This window comes from Pongo pygmaeus, chromosome X (assembly GCF_028885625.2).
Source record: "Pongo pygmaeus isolate AG05252 chromosome X, NHGRI_mPonPyg2-v2.0_pri, whole genome shotgun sequence".
NCBI classification, from domain to species: domain Eukaryota; kingdom Metazoa; phylum Chordata; class Mammalia; order Primates; family Hominidae; genus Pongo; species Pongo pygmaeus.
Genome location: NC_072396.2, coordinates 14,111,651 through 14,131,868, shown reverse-complemented (window position 1 = coordinate 14,131,868; position 20,218 = coordinate 14,111,651). Strand labels below are relative to the sequence as shown.

Below are 20,218 nucleotides of genomic sequence, written 5' to 3'. Positions count from 1 at the left end.
CGACATCACTCTGAAGCTGTAAAAGTAGCTACCTGCATCTATGTTTACCTGCATTTCAAAAGTGAATATGGTATATTCCAAAAATAAAAAGTAAAGAAGTTTTCGAATGGTTGAAGTTTTAACTTGCTTATTAATTGGTTATGTAACTTTACCATGGTTGTTTTAGATTTTTTTAAAAAATTTGCCATTTGAAAAAGATTAATGACTACTTGGAACCTACCCCTATTTGTATCTCATTTACATTTTAAAAGAAAGCAAGAGTATGTCCAACAAATTAATTTTAATTCTATTTTTGACTCTCTGTCCAGGAGGGTATTTACAATAATTTAACAAAGGATTCTAAATAACTATTTTTTCATAATTGATTGTTATTTTCCTAGATCATACAGGCAGAACATGAAGATAGAAAGGCCCTATATTTGGCGGGGTATGGTGGCTCACATCTGTAATGCCAGCACTTTGGGAGGCTGAAGCAGGTGGATCACATGAGGCCAAGAGTTCAAGACCAGCCTGGGCAACATGGTGAAACCCCGTCTCTACTAAAAAAAATACAAAAAATTAGCCAGGCGTGGTGGTGCATGCCTGTAATCCCAGCTACTTGGAAGGCTGAAGCACAAGAATCACTTGAACCTGGAAGGCAGAGGTTGCAGTGAGCCAAGATCGTGCCACTGAACTCAAGCCTGGGTGACAGAGTGAGACTCTGTCTCAAAAAAAGAAAAGAAAGGCCCTATATTTTATAGGAAATGATACCTGAAACTGCATTTATATATTTATAGTCTTCAAATTCATAAAAATACATAAACATGTAAATATCCCTTAAAAAGCAACATGTTCTTATACTTTCAAATTTCAGTATTTTAAAAATTACTTACTCTTCAGAAAACTGGATAAACCACAAGGATGCCACGAGAAGGTGTCAGGAGAGCCAGCAATCCTAGCCAGGTGGTCCCTCCCAATCTCGCCATCACTGGGAGGAGTGCACAGTACTGGGGTAAGGTGGGATCCACACACCACATGCTCCTGTCATTGAAAGAACAAACCTCAATTATAAAATAGCAGGACCTTGCCTGGAATTAATAGGAAGCCTGCTGTTATTTCTAGAAGCAATCTGACATGCAAAACAAACAAACAAAACCTACCCACTTTGTTATGAGTTAGTCCTGACTTTGTCTCTGTGTACCCTTGGGCAAGTAACTTAATCTCTCTCAGCCTTAGTTTCCTCACCTCTAAAATGCTGCGCAGCAGGGTAGTTGTGAAGATTAAAGGAGATGCTATACATAAAGTGCCAAGAATCTAGCAAATATGGTGCTGGAACAGACTTTCCCATTTCCTCTGCCCGGCCATCTTCCTCTCAAGATTTGCCCTAAGGGTCACGGCCTCTATGAAGCTTTCCCTGACCCTCCCACACTGGGTTAGTTGATCCTCTGGGGTCCTCTGCACCCCTTTCCAGTGGGTGTCTCTCTCAGAGCTCCTAAAAGGTAAAATGATTGCTGGCTGCATAGCATGGCGCTTCCCCTACGTTTCATGGAGCTTGAGGCCTGGGACAGTGTTTTAATCATCTCTTTGCCCCCAGCACCTGGAAAAGTGAAAGCAATGTGCAATCATGAACACAGAGCATTTCTGACCATGCATGCTAACATTTGTGGAAATCTTTTTTTTTTTTTTTTTTTTTTCAGATGGGGTCTGTCTCTGTCACCCATGCTGGAGTGCAGTGGTGCAATCATGGCTCACTGCAGCCTCAATCTCCTGGGCTCAGGTGATCCTTCCACCTCAGCCTCCTGGATAGCTGACACTACAGGCACACACCACCACGCCTGGCTAATTTCTACATTTTTTGTAGAGACGGGGTTCAGACTGATCTCCAACTCCTGGGCTCAAGTGGTCCTCCCACCTTGGCCTCTCAAAGTGTTGGGATTACAGATGTGAGCCACTGCGTCTCGCCGGGAATCCCAGTTTTAAATAATAATGCAAATGGGACTATATGAGGTTGTCATCTGGTCTCCCTTCTGATTGTGGGGCTCTTCTGAAAGCCTAGGTACTTACAGTATCTGAGAGATACAAAAATAACTACTTTAGTAAAATATTTTGCATTTACTGGGAAGTTATAAATGACAAAGCAATCTGACCCAGAAGATGAAGGCCCAGCCCTTGCCAAAGCCGTGGAGCACTGCCAGCTGCAGGCTTCCTGACTGGTATTTAGAATGGTAGTGGCGAATGAAAGGAGCCTCTCATCACAGGAAGTGCTCAGGGAAGAGACAGAGCTCCAATTGTATCCAACTTTTTATCTCAGAAAAGTAATACAGACAAAAGGAGAGTGATGTGGGAAAATCCATCAAGAGTCAAGAGAGCGCTCCTACATTCAGGTAAAACAACTGGTGTTTATGCCCTATGCAGGGACTCCCAGTAACCATGGCAACCAGGGTATAGGATATACTTGTCCAGTGCTGAATTTCTGCATTGTCTATTATTGTTTATTATGGGCTATGGGTAGGGAATTTGGGATTTAGCGTATTTTATGAAACATCCATTTGCAAAGTTGTCAAGGACTTTGCTGACTATAAGGATTCGAGGAGCCCAGTCTCTGTGTACTCTTGCTTGAAGCCAGTTATGTGACATTTGGACCACTGCCAATGGTCACCTGTTGTCCCTGCATGCATCCTTGCTTCCTTCCCTTCTAATTCAACATGACAGCCAGAGTGATCCTTCCTAAAGGGTGTTAAATCTCATCACCACAAACTCCCCAGCTTCAGTGGCTTCCCGTCATGTTTTAAGAAACCCCCCAAATCCTTACCATGGCCGACCGACAAGAGCCCTCATGATGGCCTCTTTGACTGCATCTCTCATCCTTGTTCCCCTTGCTCACTGTGACTTAGCTGCCATGGACTCTTGCTGGAACTTGAGTGCATCAGGCACTCTCCTGTCTCAGGGCCTTCCATTTGCTGTTTCTGTAAAAGTAATTTTAAATTAAAGAGTCTTGGCCAGGCACGGTAACTCATGGCTGTAATACCAGTACTTTGGGAGGCTGAACACTTTGGGAGGATCGCTTGAGTCCAGGAGTTCGAAAGCAGCCTGGCAACATGACGAAACCCTGTCTCTACAAAAAATACAAAAATTAGCTGGGCATGGTGGCACGTGCCTGCAGTCCCAGCTACTCAAGGGAGTGGGGATGCTGAGGTTGGAGGATTGCTTGAGCCCGGGAGGTTGAGGCTGCAGTGAGCTAAGATGGCGCCACTGCACTCCAGCCTTGATGACAGAGTGAGAACCTGTCTTAAAAAAAAAAAAAGAAAAGAAAAATCTTTACCCTGCAGTCAATTTTAAAGAAAGTCCTTTCCTTTCCTTTTAGGGGAAAGGACATAGGATGTGAAAGAATTACCTATAGGCAGAAAATGTAACGCTGTCTCATTAACCAAAAGAAAAACACACAGATTACTATTTTCCTATCTCAAGTTGCAAAACTCACAAATAAAGATGAAATGAAATGAGGAAGACCATGCAGACTGGTTTTTTTGTTTGTTTGCTTGAGGTGGAGTTTCTCTCGTTGCCCAGGCTGGAGTGCAATGGCGTGATCTTGGCTCACCGCAACCTCTGCCTCCTGGGTTCAAGTGATTCTCCGGCCTCAGTCTCCCGAGTAGCTGGGATTACAGGCACCCGCTATCATGCCCAGCTAATTTTTGTATTTTTAGTAGAGACGGGGTTTCACCATATTGGCCAGGCTGGTCTTGAACTCCTGACCTCAGGCAATCCGCCCGCCTCGGCCTCCCAAAATGCTGGGATTACAAGCATGAGCCATCGCACCCGGCCAGACCATGAAGGTTTTTATATTTTAGAGAGTAAGGAAATTTCCATTTCAATGACTTTTATTTGTCTGAACATTTAGTTTACCAAATTCCAATATAAATAAAAACCACACACATCTACACAAACCCCCAAAGCAAAACATAAACACCGACTTGAACTAATCAAATTTGGTTTTTATGTGCTGTGCTCTTTCGTAACCACTGAATAGTTTTTCAGATTATTCCAAGTCATATGAAACCACACTTTGTGAAACTTTAAGTTTTAGATGACCTTGCAAGTTAAGGACTAAACATGTTGCATCACAAAAAGCAGCCCTGGGAAGACACGGGGAGAAAGTATATCAAAATAGATTTCACACTTGATGGCATTGAGCCGCCTCTTCCAAATTATTTGAAAATACAAACATATTTTACTTGTATGCATGTTTTGGAGAATTCTGTCAGGCAGGTAAAGTGTACATACAGTTAGGCCTTCAGAGCTCCAACAAAAGAAGAGAGTTAGGAGAAAAGAACTGGTGACAAAGTGAAATGTTAGTTTTGTAGAGACCGCCAAAGTAAACTTTTTAAAACTATAAAACGGTGAACATTCCACGAGTTTTTTAAGGAAAAAAAATCAGCCATAATCACATAGAAGGCGTGCTGTATTCAAACAATTATATAAACTGGTTAAACACTGTTTGCAAAGGTCTCAAAGAGGTAATTTCATCTTCAATTCATTTATTAGATAAATGTCTGTTACTACATTCAAAGGCTAAGGTGATGGGCTTCCTCTGACAGACTAACGACCATTAATGTCCATCTCAAGGACACTTGTCCTTGAGAACATGAAGACTCCTGACATCAGAAACTAAACATCCTAGAGTTTAAATACCCCCGAAACACCTGTTCACAGGGGGGAAAAAACAAAAACAAAAACAAACAAACAAAAAAAACAACTACGAAACTCCTTCAACTAAGCAAGAGGGCTCCAAACAAAATTCTAACTGTGGGATGAGTTCCAGGGTGACTTTTGTGGTTGAAGGGAGACCTATAAATGAGAAAAGAGAGGGGAAAAGAATGAAGATCTAGTCACCCAATGTTGGAGTCTAAACACATTCTTCATTTCATCCCCGACCTCGGGGAATACACTTCTCAGAAGTTGATATTGAGCCAGTCTCAGTAAGTCAAGAGGGAGAAAATCTGGGATCTGTCTGAATTGGTACTATTTATGGTTGTGTCACTTGGGCATGTCACCACACCTCTGTGGATCTGTTTCCTCATTCGTGAAGTTCCTGGAATAATACTCTTGCCTTAGAGCTGTAAAAAGGATCAAATGAGAGCCTATTTCTGAGTAGTTCTCAACTCTGACTGCATCTTAAAATAACTTGAGGAATGAAAAAAGAAATGTTGATGCCTGGGTCCCATCTCATAGGTTCCAACTGAATTGTTCTAGGGTGGGGTCTCAGCACCAGTGGGTTTTCAAAGCTTCCCAGATGATTCTAATATGCAGCCACTGCTGAGAGCCACAGGCCTATTGCTAAAGTAGCACTTCTCAAACTATCCTATCCTGGAAGATTACCTGGGGATCCTGCCAAAATGCAGATTCGGATTTAACGGTGTGAGGCCTGGGAATGCATTTCCCACAGTCTCCCATTTTATGCTGGGCTGTTCTCATCCACACTCTGTCTACAGTAAGGTACTAAATGGCCATAAGGCACAATACAAATATTCATCCACTCCCTCTCCCCAAACTGTAACTTTTAGGGATGGTGGTGTCAGCTTCAGCTAACGACTTTCTTTCCTCCTTCTTCTGTTTTATAGTGTGTATAAGATTTTTAAAAGCACAAAAAGGTTGTACAAATAAAAGGTATCACTCCAGTTATCTGTTAAGAGAACACTGATTTACAGTTACAAGCACATCCACTTGCTATGGTACCACTGCTCCCCACATTCGTTACAAATTACATAAGTCATCATTTGTTCATCTGGGTTTGAATTCCGCACCCAGCTGGGAAGGAAAAGTGTTCCTCTGTCAATTACAGTGACTTTGCAATTGTATTTCTCACAGCGTCTGCATTTTATTTTATTTGTCTGTGTGCCATCCGTTACTTGGGGAAGGTAATGTTCCTGGATACAAGATTCCGTGTAGGAGGCTCTCAACTGCTTCAGTTCCTTATTTGCCATCTCCATGACAGTCATTTCAGCAAATTCTCGTGGAGACGTGGTCCCAGAGAGCAAGTTTTGTTGTAAATGAGAATTTTTGGGGTTCTTCAAATTGGCAACTTTGCTTCTGATGCAAGTTTTGTATTTTTTGATGTTCTTTGAATAAAGGGTAAAAACATGCTCTTCAATTTCTCTTGCAAAGTTTTGCCACAAATCAGCTTTGGGTTGATCTGTGGAAGAACTAGTTAAAGCTGCGTAAAGAAGCTCTATGCATTTAGTTCTCATGGGTGTTGTGGGATCCAGCAACTCACTTGATCTCTTGCCAGTGGATTCAGGGTCACCATCCCGAAAATGCTCTTCCTTAGGTTTCAATTGAATGGCTCTATTTTCAGGCACAATAATTTCACTGAGTTTTGCAACATCTTGGGAAGACAGAGAATTTGAGCTGCAGATGCCCAGTGTCTCATCCTGACTTGGGTCATGAGAAGGTCCTGAATTTTCTTCTTTATTACCCCTCAGAGGAAATAATTTAGGGCTGTTCCTCGCTTTGAAGTGAGTCTCTTTATAAACAGCTTTCCACTTTGAGAGCAAACACTTGGCTTTCTTTTTCAAAGCCACAGACGGGCAGTTTTTGAGGACTCTGTACACAGCTCTGACCACATCTGTCTCCTGGAGATGCTCCTTAGTCACATAAATTGTTTCTAGCTCAGTAAGGTGGTTGCCAAGATCCTCAAAATTCCTTTTGGACATCAGTTGCTCAATAAGAGAAGCTCTGGCAGCTATCTGGTTCTTGTCAGACATCTTTACAGCTGCGAAGAAAAAAGAGGTTTCAGTTTTCTTAAGTTAGCCATTGCTAGTCGCAGCTTCTGGATACTAAAATAGCACTTTCTGTCAGTTACCTAGGCAATGTTTTCTGAAGGAGTCATGTAATACAAATGTATGCGACATGCTAGAAAATGGAATCTTTAAGGTGGTATGGTTTACTCTCAAGAGTTTAATTCCTATGAGTGGAAAACAAACAAACAGTATTGCAGAGCCTCTACATAACATCTGCTTAAGAGGCTTGCCAGAGGATCTGCTATAGCTTTTCCACCTCCAATTTTACAAATCAATGATCTTTCTAGATTAATCAATCCATTTGGGTGGAATCCGGTGGTCATGTTGGAGATGAAATCATGCCGGTGTCAGCATCAATATGGCAATGCTGAACAGTGCTAGACAATTTTTCCCCAGAGTCAGCTATATAACTGAACTACTTGCTCATTTCATAATCTTTAAAGTGGTACTCTTCTGAAAACAAAAGAGAAACAAGACAGAAAGGGTTTGCTAATGTCTCAAGCAATCTAAGGAAAATGGGAGACAGCACAGGTTGAAAAGCAGCTAGAGATATGTCTGCGGGTCCCAAAAGCCAACAGACTACACTGTGCTGCCTTAGGAGTCTTCTGAACAAGGGAAAGGTTCAGACCCAACGATCCAGATGATTTATGACTTTAGACTAACGGTTCCTACATTTTGGTTTTGTTAATTTTTTAAAAACTTTTAAGTGTAAAAAGTTGCTCAATGATTATGTCTGTGTGAATTTCATCCTAGGCAGGCAAACGTTTACTTTTATCTACGCAGTCTATTTTTTCCCTCCACATAATGTACATAATCTTGTCTATATAATATCCTTGGATCTATATTTATCTGTCTGGTCTAAATGTGAACATAAGCATCTTGATGGCAGGGACTGTGTCTTTTCAAAAATCCATGGGCTCTGTTTTATAGCACTTGATATTAAATAATCACCACTGAACATACACAGGCTAAGAACACTGAAGTGTTTAGAGAGAGAATTCATGCAATCTTCCCAGACACCATATGACAAGTGACATAAAACATAATGACCTTTTAGTAATTCTACTTCCATAAATTTACTTTAAGGAAATGAGAGATGTGGAGACTGCATATGTAAGAATTTTCTTCTAAGGAGAAATTGGAAGGCCCTCAAATGCTTAAATGGAGAATGGTTAAAAATATGGCACACTCCTAGGATACAATAATATAACCATTTAAAAATCATGTATTTAGATAATATTTAATGACATGGAAAAATGGTCATAAAGTTAAGTGAAAAACAATCAAGATGTAAAACTATATTAAAGATTAAACAGTTAACATATGGGCTGGGCATGGTGGCTCACCCTGTAATCCCAGCACTTTGGGAGGCCGAGGCGGGCGGATCACGAGGTCAGGAGATTGAGACCATCCTGGCTAACATGGTGAAACCCCGTCTCTACTAAAAATACAAAAAATTAGCCGTGTGTGGTGGCGGGCACCTGTAGTCCTAGCTACTTGGGAGGCTGAAGCAGGAGAATGGCGTGAACCTGGGAGGCAGAGTTTGCAGTGAGCCAAGATCGTACCACTGCACTTCAGCCTGGGCAACACAGCAAGACTCTGTCTACAAAAAATAAATAAATAAATAAACCAGTTATCATATGACCCAGCAGATCCAAGAGAAATGAAAACATATGTCCACACAAAAACTTGTACACAAATGTTCATAGCAGTATTATTCACAATAGCCAAAAATGGGAAATAATCAAAATGTCCATCAACTGATGAATGGATAAATAAAAAGTGATTTATCCACACAACAGAATATTATTCTGCCATGAAAAGGAATGAAGTATTGATACGGTTACAACATGGATGAACCTTGAAAACATTATGCTGAGCGGAAGAAGCCAGACAGAAAAGACCACATATTGTATGATTTTATTTACATGAAATGTCCAAAACAGGCAAATCTATAGAGACAGAAAATAGATTAGTTGTTGACTAGGTAGGGTGGGGCAGAAGGGCAGTGGGGTGAAGGAGGAGGAGCAGCTGATACAGTTCAGGGATTTTCTTGGGAGGTGGTGGCACACATAAATCTTCTAAAGATTTATTTGTGGTGATGGGTTATACAACTGAGTATACTAAAAAACGCTGAATTGTACACTTTAGGTGAATTGTATGGTGCGTGAATTACATCTGAATAAAGGTGTTATTTAAAAATAGAATTTGATCCAAATTTTATTTAAGAATTACATGTGAAAAGACTGAAAAGAGATACACAAAATTTTAAAGAGGGGCATTTTCTGAATGGTAAGATTTTAGGTAATTTTCATTTGTTATTTTCCTCTTCTGTATTTTCTGTGATGAGCATGTATTGTTTTCATAATCAGAAAAGTTATTGGTCTAATGCAATTTCATGATAAACTATATGCACTTAAGATATACCTACTGAAAAATGGTATGCGCAATGAATCAATCACCTTCTACCCACCTTCCCTCTGGAACAAGAGTGTACATAACATTACTGAACTGTATACTTAAAAAGGCTTGAGACAGGCTGGGCGTGGTGGCTCACACCTGCAATCCCAGCACTTTGGGAGGCCAAGGTGGGTGGATCGTGAGATCAAGAGATCGAGTCCATCCTGGCCAACATGGTGAAACCTCGTCTCTACTAAAAATACAAAAAGTTAACTGGACGTAGTGGCACACACCTGTAGTCCCAGCTACTCGGAAGGCTGAGGCAGGAGAATTGCTTGAACCCGGGAGGCAGAGGTTGCGGTGAGCCGAGATCATGCCACTGCACTCCAACCTGGCGACAGAGCGAGACTCTGTCAAAAAAAAAAAAAGGGCTTAACACAGTAAATTTTATGTTTCGTATATTTTATCACAATTAAAATTTTTTAAAGAAATATGAAGAAAAGGTCAATAAAAGAACATATAAAATGAAGAGCAAAGTGCTTTTTGGTTGTTTATACATAAATACATTAACTTCTATAGATTTACTCATTTTGCTGGTAAGACAAATTGCTGCTTTCACCCCACTGAAACCCCGAAGCTATAATTTCAATTCCCTTTAAGAATTACCTTGAAACTCAGACCTTCAGTTGAGAAATTCTGACCTGAGTCAAATATTGCTTAACTTCCTTTTGGGCGCTGTAGGCCCATCTCTTATTCACCATCTTTCTCAATGCCTAGCAAACCTCCATCCTGATTTCAATAGTAATGCATATAGAATGCAGGCACATTGAATGTTTCTTCTTTGTTAGGAAACTTTTCAACGAGTCGGGGAGGGCTCAAGTACATTGAATAGCTTGAAACTTTATCACTGTGACACAACTGTGTGACTTCAAGATCTGAAGCAGACAATTCTGAGAGAAATGTTCGCTAATAGAGGGTGTGAATATTTTTTATTTTTCTGTGCTGTCTTGCCGGTTGTTAATTGAGTTTGATTCTTAGGAAGACCTCTTTTACTGTATGCAGTCTTTAAAAGTGGAATTTTAAAAAGGCAAAAAAGAATTATCTTTTAAGTGCTGGTTCACAATAATTAGGAAAATTACATAAGATCCTGAATTGATGGCCCTTTGTGAAACTAACTTTAAAACAAAACAAAACTGACTGCCCCAGGTTTTCTACATTCCAGCTCCCTCTGGTGGTTAAAAATGTAGGATTCAGAATCTTGGTTATGTAAGGGTACTTAACTCTTCATATTTGGGGATAAAGTTTGAGGGGAGATGCACCTGTTTGAGATGCAGTAATCGATTTCTGAGGCAATTATGAATACTTATCTGAATGCAAAGCCACAGGTGATATAGCCACTCTTAAGAGACGATATTCACGTTTCAGAAGGAAGGTGGGTAGAAGGTGATTGATTTCATTTCTCATACCATTTCTCAGTATGTATATCTTAAATGTATACAGTTTATCATGAAATTATATTGGACCAATAACTTTTCTGATTATGAAAACAATGCATGCTCATCACAGAAAATACAGAAAAGAGTAAAAGAACAAATGAAAATTACCTAAAATCTTACCATTCAGAAAATGCCCCTCTTTAAAATTTTGCGTATCTCTTCAGTCTTTTCATATGTAATTCTTAAATAAAATTTGGATCAGATTCTATTTTTAAATAAAATCTTTATTCAGATGCAATTCACATACCATACAATTCCCCTAAAGTGTACAATTCAGTGGCTTTTAGTATATTCACAGTTGTGTAACCCATCACCACAAATAAATCAACTTTAGATTTATGTGTGCCACCCCCCCCCCCAAGAAAATCCCTGCACTTTAGCAGCCACTCCTCTTTCTTCACTCCACTGCCCTTCTGTCCCACCCCACCAAGTCAACAACTAATCTTTTTTCTGTCTGTATAGATTTGCTGTCTGGACATTTCATGTGAATAAAATCATACAGTATGTGGTCTTTTGTATCTGGCTTCTTCTATTCAGCATAACATTTTCAAGGCTCATCCATGTTGTAGCATGTATCAGTACTTCATTTCTTTTCATGGCAGAATAATATTCTGTTGTGTGGATAAACCACATTTTATTTATCCATTCATCAGTTGATGGACATTTTGATTATTTCCCATTTTTGGCTATTATGAATAATACTGCTATGAACATTTGTGTACAAGTGTGTGTGTGTATGTGTGTGTGTGTTTTTTTTTTTTTTTGAGATGGAGTCTCGCTTTGTCACCCGTGCTGGAGTGCAGTGGTGCAATCTTGGCTCACTGCAATCTACACCTCCTGGGTTCAAGTGATTCTCGTGCCTCAGACCCCTGAGTAGCTAGGATTACAGGCATGTGCCACCACGCCCGGCTACTTTTTGTATTTTTAGTAGAGACAGGGTTTCATCACGTTGGCCAGGCTGGTCTCGAGCTCCTGACCTCAGGTGATCCACATGCCTTGGCCTCCTAAAGTGCTGGGATTACAGGCATGTGCCATCACACCCGGCCTGTGTACAAGTTTTTGCATGGACATATGTTTTCATTTATCTTGAATCTGCTGGATTATATAACTCTGTTTAATCTTTTATATAGTTTTGCATCTTGATTTTTTTTCACTTAGCTTTAGGACTATTTTTCCACATCATTAAATATTCTCTAAAAACACGATTTTTAAATGGTTATGTTATTGGATCATCCTAGGAGTTTGCGATAGTTTTTAATCATTCTCCTATTTGAGGGCCTTCCAGTTTCTCCTAAGTTTGAAGAAAATTCGTACATATGCGGTCTCCACATCTCTCATTTCCTTAAAGTGAATTCATAGAAGTAGAATTACTAAAAGGTAATTATGTTTTATGTCACTTGTCATATGGTGTCTGAGAAGATTGCATGAATTCTCTCTCTAAACACTTCAGTGTTCTTAGCCTGTGTATGTTCGGTGGTGATTATTTAATATCAAGTGCTATAAAACAGAGCCCATGGATTTTTGAAAAGACACAGTCCCTGCCATCAAGATGCTTATGGCCAGCACTCTTTTCATCCTCCCAAACTGAAAACTCTGCACCCATTAAACAACTCCTCATTCTTCCCTCCCTCCAGCCCCTGGCAATCACCACTCGACTTTCTGTCTCTATGGATGAGACTACTCTAGGTACTTCATGTGAGTGGAATCATACAGTATTTCTCTTTTTATGACTGGCTTATTTCACTTAGCATAATGTCCTCAAGGTTCATCCATGTTGTAGCATGTGTCAGAACTTCCTTCCTTTTTAAGAATGAATAATATTCCATTGTCTATACATAACACATTTTGTTTATCCATTCAAATGTCAACGGATACTTGAGTTGCTTCTGGCTTTTGGCCATTGTGAATAACACTGCTGTGAGCACTGGTATACCAATCTCTCTTTGAGACCCTGCTTTCAATTCTTCTGAGTATATACTCAAAAATGGAATTGCTGGATCATATGGTAATTCTATTTTTAATTTTTTGAGGACCCACTGTATTGTTTTCTATTCCCTTCCACATTTTTAACAGGATTTAAATCCAGTCAAACTTTCTAGTCCTCTGTGGGACCATCATGTGGATATAAAGGATTTATTGCCCTAGGAGGGTATAATGTGGAAGCCATTGAGATTCAAAATTCTGACAATTGCCATAAAAAGACAAAGTAAGGCATATGACCAGCTTAGTTCTACATAGTTCATTCAATAAATATATATTAGGGATTGAGTATGTGCTAGATGCTGAGCCTAAAGAGACAGTATCTGCCTTGAAGGAGCTGATAGCCTAGTGGAAGTAATACTGACAAGAAACTAGCCTGTTACAACACATGTGGAATTTCAACATGGACAGACACTGGCTGCTAGGGGAAACACACACAGGATGGTACCAAACCCTATCTGGGCTCACCATCATCTGGACAGATACAATTTGCTTCTTTACTGCCTTCACTCTATTTCTGGCACTCACAAGGCCCAACTGTGAGTCTGGCACTTTGTTAGAGGGATCATCCTCTAGTACAGATCTCAGAAAGACATTCCCTCATTTTCCTGCTTAAAGCCCTTCAGAGGTTTCCCCTTGCTTTCATGATGGAGCCAAAGCTCCTTGGCCAGTGGCAAAAAGAGCCTTAGCAGGCCTCCCTCTTGACTACTCTCAATCACTGATGGGCACGGCTCTGTGCCTTTGCTCGAGCAGCATCCTGAGCCTGGCTGATCTCTCACCGTTAGTGGTTCTCAACCCTAACTGCACATTAGAATCCTCTGGGGAAATTAAACAACAAAAAAACAGAAACAAACAATGGCAGGGCCTCACTCCAGATAGGATGAATTAGGATCTCTGACGATAGGGCCTGCATATTGGCTCAGCTCTCCAGGGTCACTCTGATTTAAACCACACACAGGCATACAACCCTCCTCCACACCCAAGCAGGACCTGCCAGTTAGGCTGCCATCAGCCCCAAAGACAGCTCTGGTTCTGCTCCTGGACTGAATGCAGACAACTCTATGACTCTGGCTTTTCTAGATGAGTCCCATTCAGTCACAAAAGATTTAAAACACCTACTGTGTACAATGCAGCTGAGAACCTTCTCTACAAATTACAAATGACAACTGTAATATTTTAAGTGTCATAATGTACACAATTCCTGATATTCACCCCCTCACTTACCTCTTCACAGTGGAAGGCAACATATATTTATTGAGCAACTCTCTGGGCCATACACCCTCCAGTCATCTCAATCCTCACGATACTCCTGAAATACAGATAATGGCTTATTTTCATCTTACAGGTGAGGAAACCTATTAAAAACAGTAAATAATTTGCATGTTTTATTTTCATGGTGTTTATCACATTTAAAAAACGTTTTTACTGCCTTCCCCACAAGACCATAAGAGAAGATCCACATGTTTTATTCACCTATACACACCTAGCAAACACCCAGTCAGTGCTTACTATTACTTAACACATTTTTGTTGTTGTTAAATGAGTGATGAGTATCCAGGATGCTCTCTCTCTTCTCTGCTTGTGAGCTTCATTTCTCTTCCCAACACACCAGCTTGCTTGTACTCATTGCACCTAAGCCCAGTGCCCCTTGGCTTCTTCCGTAGGAGACCAAGCCCATCTCGATTCTAGTTCAAAAAAATCATTCAAAAAATCCTAGTTCAAATAAATCTTGTTAAAAAAACAAAACCAACAAACAAAAAAACAAAACCATGGTGCCCACTGTGGGCTAATGAAGTGGGTTTGAGGGGTCAAAACATCTGCATAAGGAAGGTCAAGCAGGTCCAGTTCCCAGAAGTGAGGGGTGCTGAGCAAGTTGGATAAGTTTCTTGACCATTCTGTGCCTCAATTTCCTCATCTACAAAATGGGAGAAATCCAAAATCCTAGGATTAATGAGAATTAAATGAAAGTCTTGGTAAAGTGCTTTGAACTATGGCTGTCACACAGTAAGTGTGAATAATAGGATGTGAATCTACAATTAAAAGGCTTAAAAATAATCTACCAAACCAGGCATTGTTCTAGAGCAGGGGGTCAGCACACTTTTTCTGTTAAAGATCAGAAGGTATATATTTTAGGCTTTGTAGGCCATACAATCTCTATGGACTAGTCAACTCTGCTGCTCTTGTAGCAGCAACAGCAGATACAGAAAATAACATAAACGGATAGGCATGATCTTGTTCTGGTAACACTTGTTTACAGAAACAGGCAGGCTGGATTTGGCTGCAGGCCATAGTTTGTTGACCCTTTTCTAGATCAGGGCTGTGCAACATATATATAACATGTAAACCACAAATACGATTTAAAATTTTCCAGTAGTCATGTTAAAAAATAAAAATCGGTGAAATTAATTATACATTTTATTTAACCCAGTGTATCCAGAATAGTCATTTCAACATGTGATTAATATAAACAAATCGAGATATTTTACATTCTTTTTCATGCTAATTCTCGAAAATTCACTGTCTTATACTTATAGCACATCTCAATTCGGACTAGCCACATTTCAAGTGCTCAAGCCCTATGTAACTAATGGCTATCATTATTGGGACACCACGGTTCTAGAACTGATGCTAATATGGATAATGCTTAGGTGCATACCTACACCAAAAAGTGTATACAGTGCCAGGAAAAGTAGGCACGAAATATGGTATTGGATCCATATAAAAACTTATAAAGATTAGCTAATATTATAGTAAGCAAGGTGCACACATCTGCACAAAAATGGCCTAAACCCTGAGAAGAACGAGAGGAAAGTTCTGGAAACAATGTTTCCAGAAGTTGGTAACAAGTCAAAAATAACCTAGATCTGTTCAGATCTTTAGATCTCTTTAAAGCCTAAAGAGAAACTGTAACTTTCTAGCCCCAACCCACTTAACAGCTCCCCAGCTTCACAGGAAGCCCCGCCCTCTATGGAGAGAAATGATGACAAATGTTGGCAGCAGTGTAGCGGTTACTGAACAGCCACTCAGCACTGCGCTAGGGCCATTTCCCTTAATGGTGACTCCTAGTAAAGGTGCAGCGAGGGGAAGGGACCAGCCCAACCGCCCGGTCTAGCCCGGGTTCGAGTTCCGGTGGGTGGGGTCGAGCAACATGCAAAGCCTGCTGCTAATCATCTTGGGATGACGGCCCGGCACCCAGCACACAAACAGCGACAGTCCCGAGGGTTCAGTTCACTCTGGCGACCTCGACAGTCGGAGAGGAAGGGGCGGGGGTGCGAGCACCTTTTGGACCTACGCCGCCCAGGGCGCACCGGAAAGCTGCCGCGAGCCGGGGTGGGCTTCCGCTGGGAACAAGGGCTCGCCTTTTTGCGGGACACAGGCCCTGGCAAACCTGAAGCATGACTCACCGAAAAGCGCAGGCGCAGTTCCGGAGCCTTCAGCTGCCCAGTGCCCACGGAGAACTTCCGATCACCCGGACTGGGACAACGCCAAGGCTCAGCCAATCCAAGCCCACAGGCCGGCGCACGTGGTCCTGGGACCCAGCGCATGCGCGCTAGGGAAATGGCGCCTGCGTAGAGCGAACGGCGGTTGCCGTGGGACTGCGCTCGCGCGGCTTCCTAGAGGAGGAGCCATGGCCCCGCCCCGGGCCCGAGAGAAAAAGTGCACTGCACTTTCGTTTTTTAGCAGCAAAGTTTGTTGATGTACTTTACCACTTATCTTTTCTGTTTCTACTCAGGACAGTCAAGACAGTGCTCAGCTAGATGTTCACATAACTGTAGACATAAATGTGAATCTATTTAACGCAGTAATTAATTCAAAAAGTGTTTTTAGCATCCTAGCATGCATCAGTGGATATGAAAGTAGTAAATGTTAATTGAGTGGTCATGTGCATCCTGGACTTCTCATCTGTGCACATTCTCATTCTTTGCCTGCAAAGGGCCAGTAAAAGCACAGTGATGGTTGAACGAATGTGACAGCCTCCTTTGCTGATGCCTTACTCCAAGGTAATTTGGGGAAAGGTTCAGGGAAACAGAGTATCCAATCCAATACTCTGGACTGGGTGCTGGCAGGAAGGAGAGCGATTGTATGATTAGGTATCATAATAAATCTTACCTAAAAGGAGGGGAGACAAGACCAGTGACTCATTAACTGGGATAGGGGATGTTTGGTCATTTTTGTGGTTTGGACAATGTTTATGTTTTTTTAGCATTCCCACGTGATTACAAAGGAGTCTTGTTTTTGTCTTGATCCATCTGGTCAAAGAGTGGCCACGTCTGATGGTGTTCTGTGAAGTATTTATGTTCCGCGGAGCACCAAGGCCCAGCTGTGACTGCCGGGGCAGCTCAGAGCTGTCAGGGGTTACTTTTTTCTTGCTATTACAGGGCTAAAATGTTTACGGATTATATAATACCTTTTTAAAGAAAAAATTGTTTGGCTGGGTGTGGTGGCTCACGCCTGTAATCCCGGCACTTTGGGAGGCCGAGGCAGGCAAATCACGAGGTCAGGAGATCGAGACCATCCTGGCTAACACGGTGAAACCCCATCTCTACTAAAAATACGAAAAATTAGCCGGGCGTGGTGGCACGTGCCTGTAATCCCAGCTACTTGGGAGGCTGAGGCAGGAGAGTCGCTTGAACCCGGGAGGCGGAGGTTGCAGTGAGCTGAGATCGTGCCACTGCACTCCAGCCTAGCGACAGAGCAAGACTTCGTCTCAAAAAAAAAAAAAAAAAAAAAAATCATTTAATGACACTTGTCACTTGTTAAAGCATGGTAAGGAAGACTTTATTCAGGACCATTGAGGTAGACATAGGGACCACTGCAACAGGGTCTTGCAGTGGGGAAGAGAGATTGGGCTCAACTTCAAATGTAGCATGGAAGAGTGAGAATTTATAGCCAAGGAGCAATGTAGGGGGGTCAGTGGATGGAAAATTATTAAGAGGAAACATCAGGGGTAAGGGGGATTCTGTCTAAACCAACCTGACAAGATTCTTGCTGAAGACGGGCCGGGGTGATCAGATGTCACCTGGAGGTTGGTGGAGGATGAGGAACCAAATCAGATATTAAGGGTGATCAGATATTGAGGGTGGTTGCTTTTGGCTAAACTGATTTATCAAGGCTTTTTGCTAAAACTGGATTTTACGAGGAAGTGCACAGATAGGCCTAGTCAGGAGACTGACTAAAGTTTGGTTGGAAAAGAATGCTTGATAATCCTTACTTTTGCCTGTTAAAATAAAAAAAATGACATAATTTAAATTTGGCAGAGTTTATGTGAGCAAAGAATGATTCATGAATCGGACAGCACTCAGAATCAGAATAGGTTCAGAGAGCTTTGTGGGCGGTGAGTATTTATAGACAGAGAATGGAAGTAAAATACAGAAATAGGCTGATTGGTTGCAATCAATGATCAGATCATTTGGATATGATCTGAGCAGTTGGCAGCTTGTGATTGGCTGAAGCTTGTCTGCTTGTGTTTGGCTGAGACTTGGCTGTTTATTATGCTCTTCCTTAGGTTAAACTTTCAGTGTATTTATGTACTAAGTTAAATTGCAATTCATTGTGTAGAAAATCAAAGTAAAGAGACAGCCTTGAGCCAACAGCCTGCTTATTTAATTTAACATGCTTTAATGGTATTTCTCTTCTCATTGTTACTTTTTTGGTTCATTTTATGAGTACTCTTGCCCCACTTTGTAAACACTGATTTAAAAATCCGAAGGACTATTGGCTCCTAGACCAACCATCTCTAGTTTTAGACAGTGACCTAGGAAAAATACTTTCTTTGTGATCAGATTTGTAACATGCAATTCTTAAAATATCTGATATTTGTCAAAACAATGGCACTCAAACTATGAAAGGCTCAACCTGAAGGAGTCAGTTTGGAAACTAGAAGTTACAACAGAAGTGGTCATTAGAGCTTTGAGGCATATTATAATCAGTTTCTCATGAACTCTATACTGAAGAAAAAACAGAAATTACTCAAAAGTCTAAAATCAAAAACAACCTAGTGTTTTCTCTGGTGTGAAGGATAAGACCATTATTTCAACTAAGAGGCAAGCTATAATTACTGCGTAGTCCTGCCTTGTCTACTACAGTAGCCATATGTGGCTATTCAGATAAAATTTAAACTTCAGTTCCTCAGTTGCACTAGCTAAATGTCAAGTTCTCAATAGCCACCTGTGGCTAGTGGGTACCGTATTGGATAGCACAGATATAGAACATGCTCATTGCTGTAGAAATTTCTGGCTGAGTTCATCTGGAATGAATCTAGGGCTGCCAGTGGATTCTAAAGAGGTTGCTGAAAAGTTCGTTCTTTTGGGCAATTTAAAAATAGAATACCTATAAAAGTACTCACATCTATGATAATTTATCATGCATAGTTTTCTGGCCTTTGTTTTAAAATCATCTTTCAGCTGCTTCAATACTCTGGAATTCTCTTTGATAAATTTCCCTTAGTGCAGCGGAAACCTCTTTTCAATCTTTATTAAGTCTCTGAGTGGCAATATATTAATAGATATTCTGAGCTCATGCAGACAGCCCTTTCCTGCGAATTCCCCAGGAAGAGAGACAAAATCCTTTATGGGCCTTCTCCAGAGGCTAATGTTACACGTTGCTGAGGGAACAGTTACAGATGTTTTCCATGGAATGAGGTCACAGAAACTGCCTCTTTCTGGGTTCTGAGGTGCCAGCCGGTGTTCATTTCCTGATAAAACACCAGGACCAGACACTGGGCTTAACTGGGGATGTTCTTATAAGTCACAGTACATAAGGCATGGGATTAAAACAATGAACAGTTCCCTTGAAATCTCAGGAGTTACAGGATATTAGGAAATAGAACAAAAAGTCATACATTATAGAAACAGAAACCTTATGTTTAAGTTCTGCAACATATTTCTCAGACTTAGGCAGGTGAAATGACAGAGAAGCAGCGAACATGGTATCTCCAGTGAACATCCCCAGAGGCTTCCAGAAGAGCTAGTTCCACGGATCAGGCAGTGCCTGGCTGGTGGGCCACAGATTGCTTAAACCAACCTGATACTTCTTTTGTTCTTTGGAGGGGCCCACTTTGGAGATTTTCTGGAGGACCCTCCCTTTGCTGGTAGCCTCTTCTTACCCATTTCACGGTTCAGATGCTGCACCCTCTGGTTGGCCGCTAGCTCCTGCTTTTGGTAGCACATCCCGCACAAACTTTTTCTGTTGGGTTACCTCACCTGCAGGCCTCTTGGTCAGGGTCCTTCCAAGACAGCCTAGGCCCAACTGTTTGCTCGATGTGCACTTAGCCCACGGGAACTACCCAGCGGCTTTGCTCCCCACCCAGCCCTGGAAGCAGGGCTGTTCCCTCTGCAGCCCTTCTCGTCATCTTCACAGTTGGTCTTAGGTAGCTCTAGCTGGCTTCTTGCCTATTCTTTTTTTTTTTTTGGAAAGTCAGGCACCATTCTACAACAGGGGCACCTGTCAATCTCTCTGAGTGGTTCTGTCAAAGTCACCCTCACTTGCCTTGGAGTGGGGGTGAGAAGGAAGCTTCCAGAACTGTAACAACCCTCTTTCACTGTTGCCTTCTCCTGTACATAAGCT

The 20,218-nt window shown here is 41.4% G+C and overlaps 1 protein-coding gene and 1 long non-coding RNA gene across 7 annotated transcripts in view; one reads left to right on the top strand and one right to left on the bottom strand.

The window, feature by feature from the left end:
• Positions 1 to 3,839: 3,839 nt before the first annotated feature.
• TCEANC (transcription elongation factor A N-terminal and central domain containing) lies at positions 3,840 to 16,182 on the bottom strand. Of its 6 annotated transcripts, none has more exons than XM_054472928.1 (4): positions 16,057 to 16,182; positions 13,877 to 13,961; positions 9,470 to 9,567; positions 3,840 to 6,748 (listed from the first exon to the last, which is right to left on the bottom strand). In XM_054472928.1, the coding sequence occupies exons 2-4, from the start codon at positions 13,897 to 13,899 to the stop codon at positions 5,685 to 5,687; spliced, it is 1,185 nt and encodes a 394-aa protein (XP_054328903.1). In that variant the 5' UTR covers positions 13,900 to 13,961; positions 16,057 to 16,182; the 3' UTR covers positions 3,840 to 5,684. The 6 variants fall into 6 exon arrangements, with proteins under 6 accessions (XP_054328903.1, XP_054328902.1, XP_054328904.1 ...); XM_054472927.2 differs by having other exon boundaries at positions 13,877 to 14,567; positions 16,057 to 16,094; XM_054472929.2 differs by having other exon boundaries at positions 9,470 to 9,586; positions 16,057 to 16,094.
• Positions 16,183 to 16,242: 60 nt separating this feature from the next.
• Positions 16,243 to 20,218, top strand: part of LOC134738993 (uncharacterized) — a 67,374-nt gene continuing 63,398 nt past the window's right edge. The window contains exon 1 of the long non-coding RNA XR_010125343.1: positions 16,243 to 16,653. This is a non-coding gene — a long non-coding RNA (uncharacterized LOC134738993). The remainder of the gene's footprint in view (positions 16,654 to 20,218) is intronic.

What these genes read in the sequence shown, in the direction of transcription:
- TCEANC (XM_054472928.1), bottom strand. Translation starts at nt 13,899, where the DNA reads ATGTTGCCTTCCACTGTGAAGAG. An exon ending in TTGCCTTCCACTGTGAAGAG is followed by an intron (nt 9,568 to 13,876) that starts GTAAGTGAGGGG and finishes CTCTGTCGCCAG; the next exon opens with GTTGGAGTGCAGTGGCATGA. An exon ending in CCGAGTAGCTGGGACTACAG is followed by an intron (nt 6,749 to 9,469) that starts GTGTGTGCCACT and finishes TTTTCTTCGCAG; the next exon opens with CTGTAAAGATGTCTGACAAG.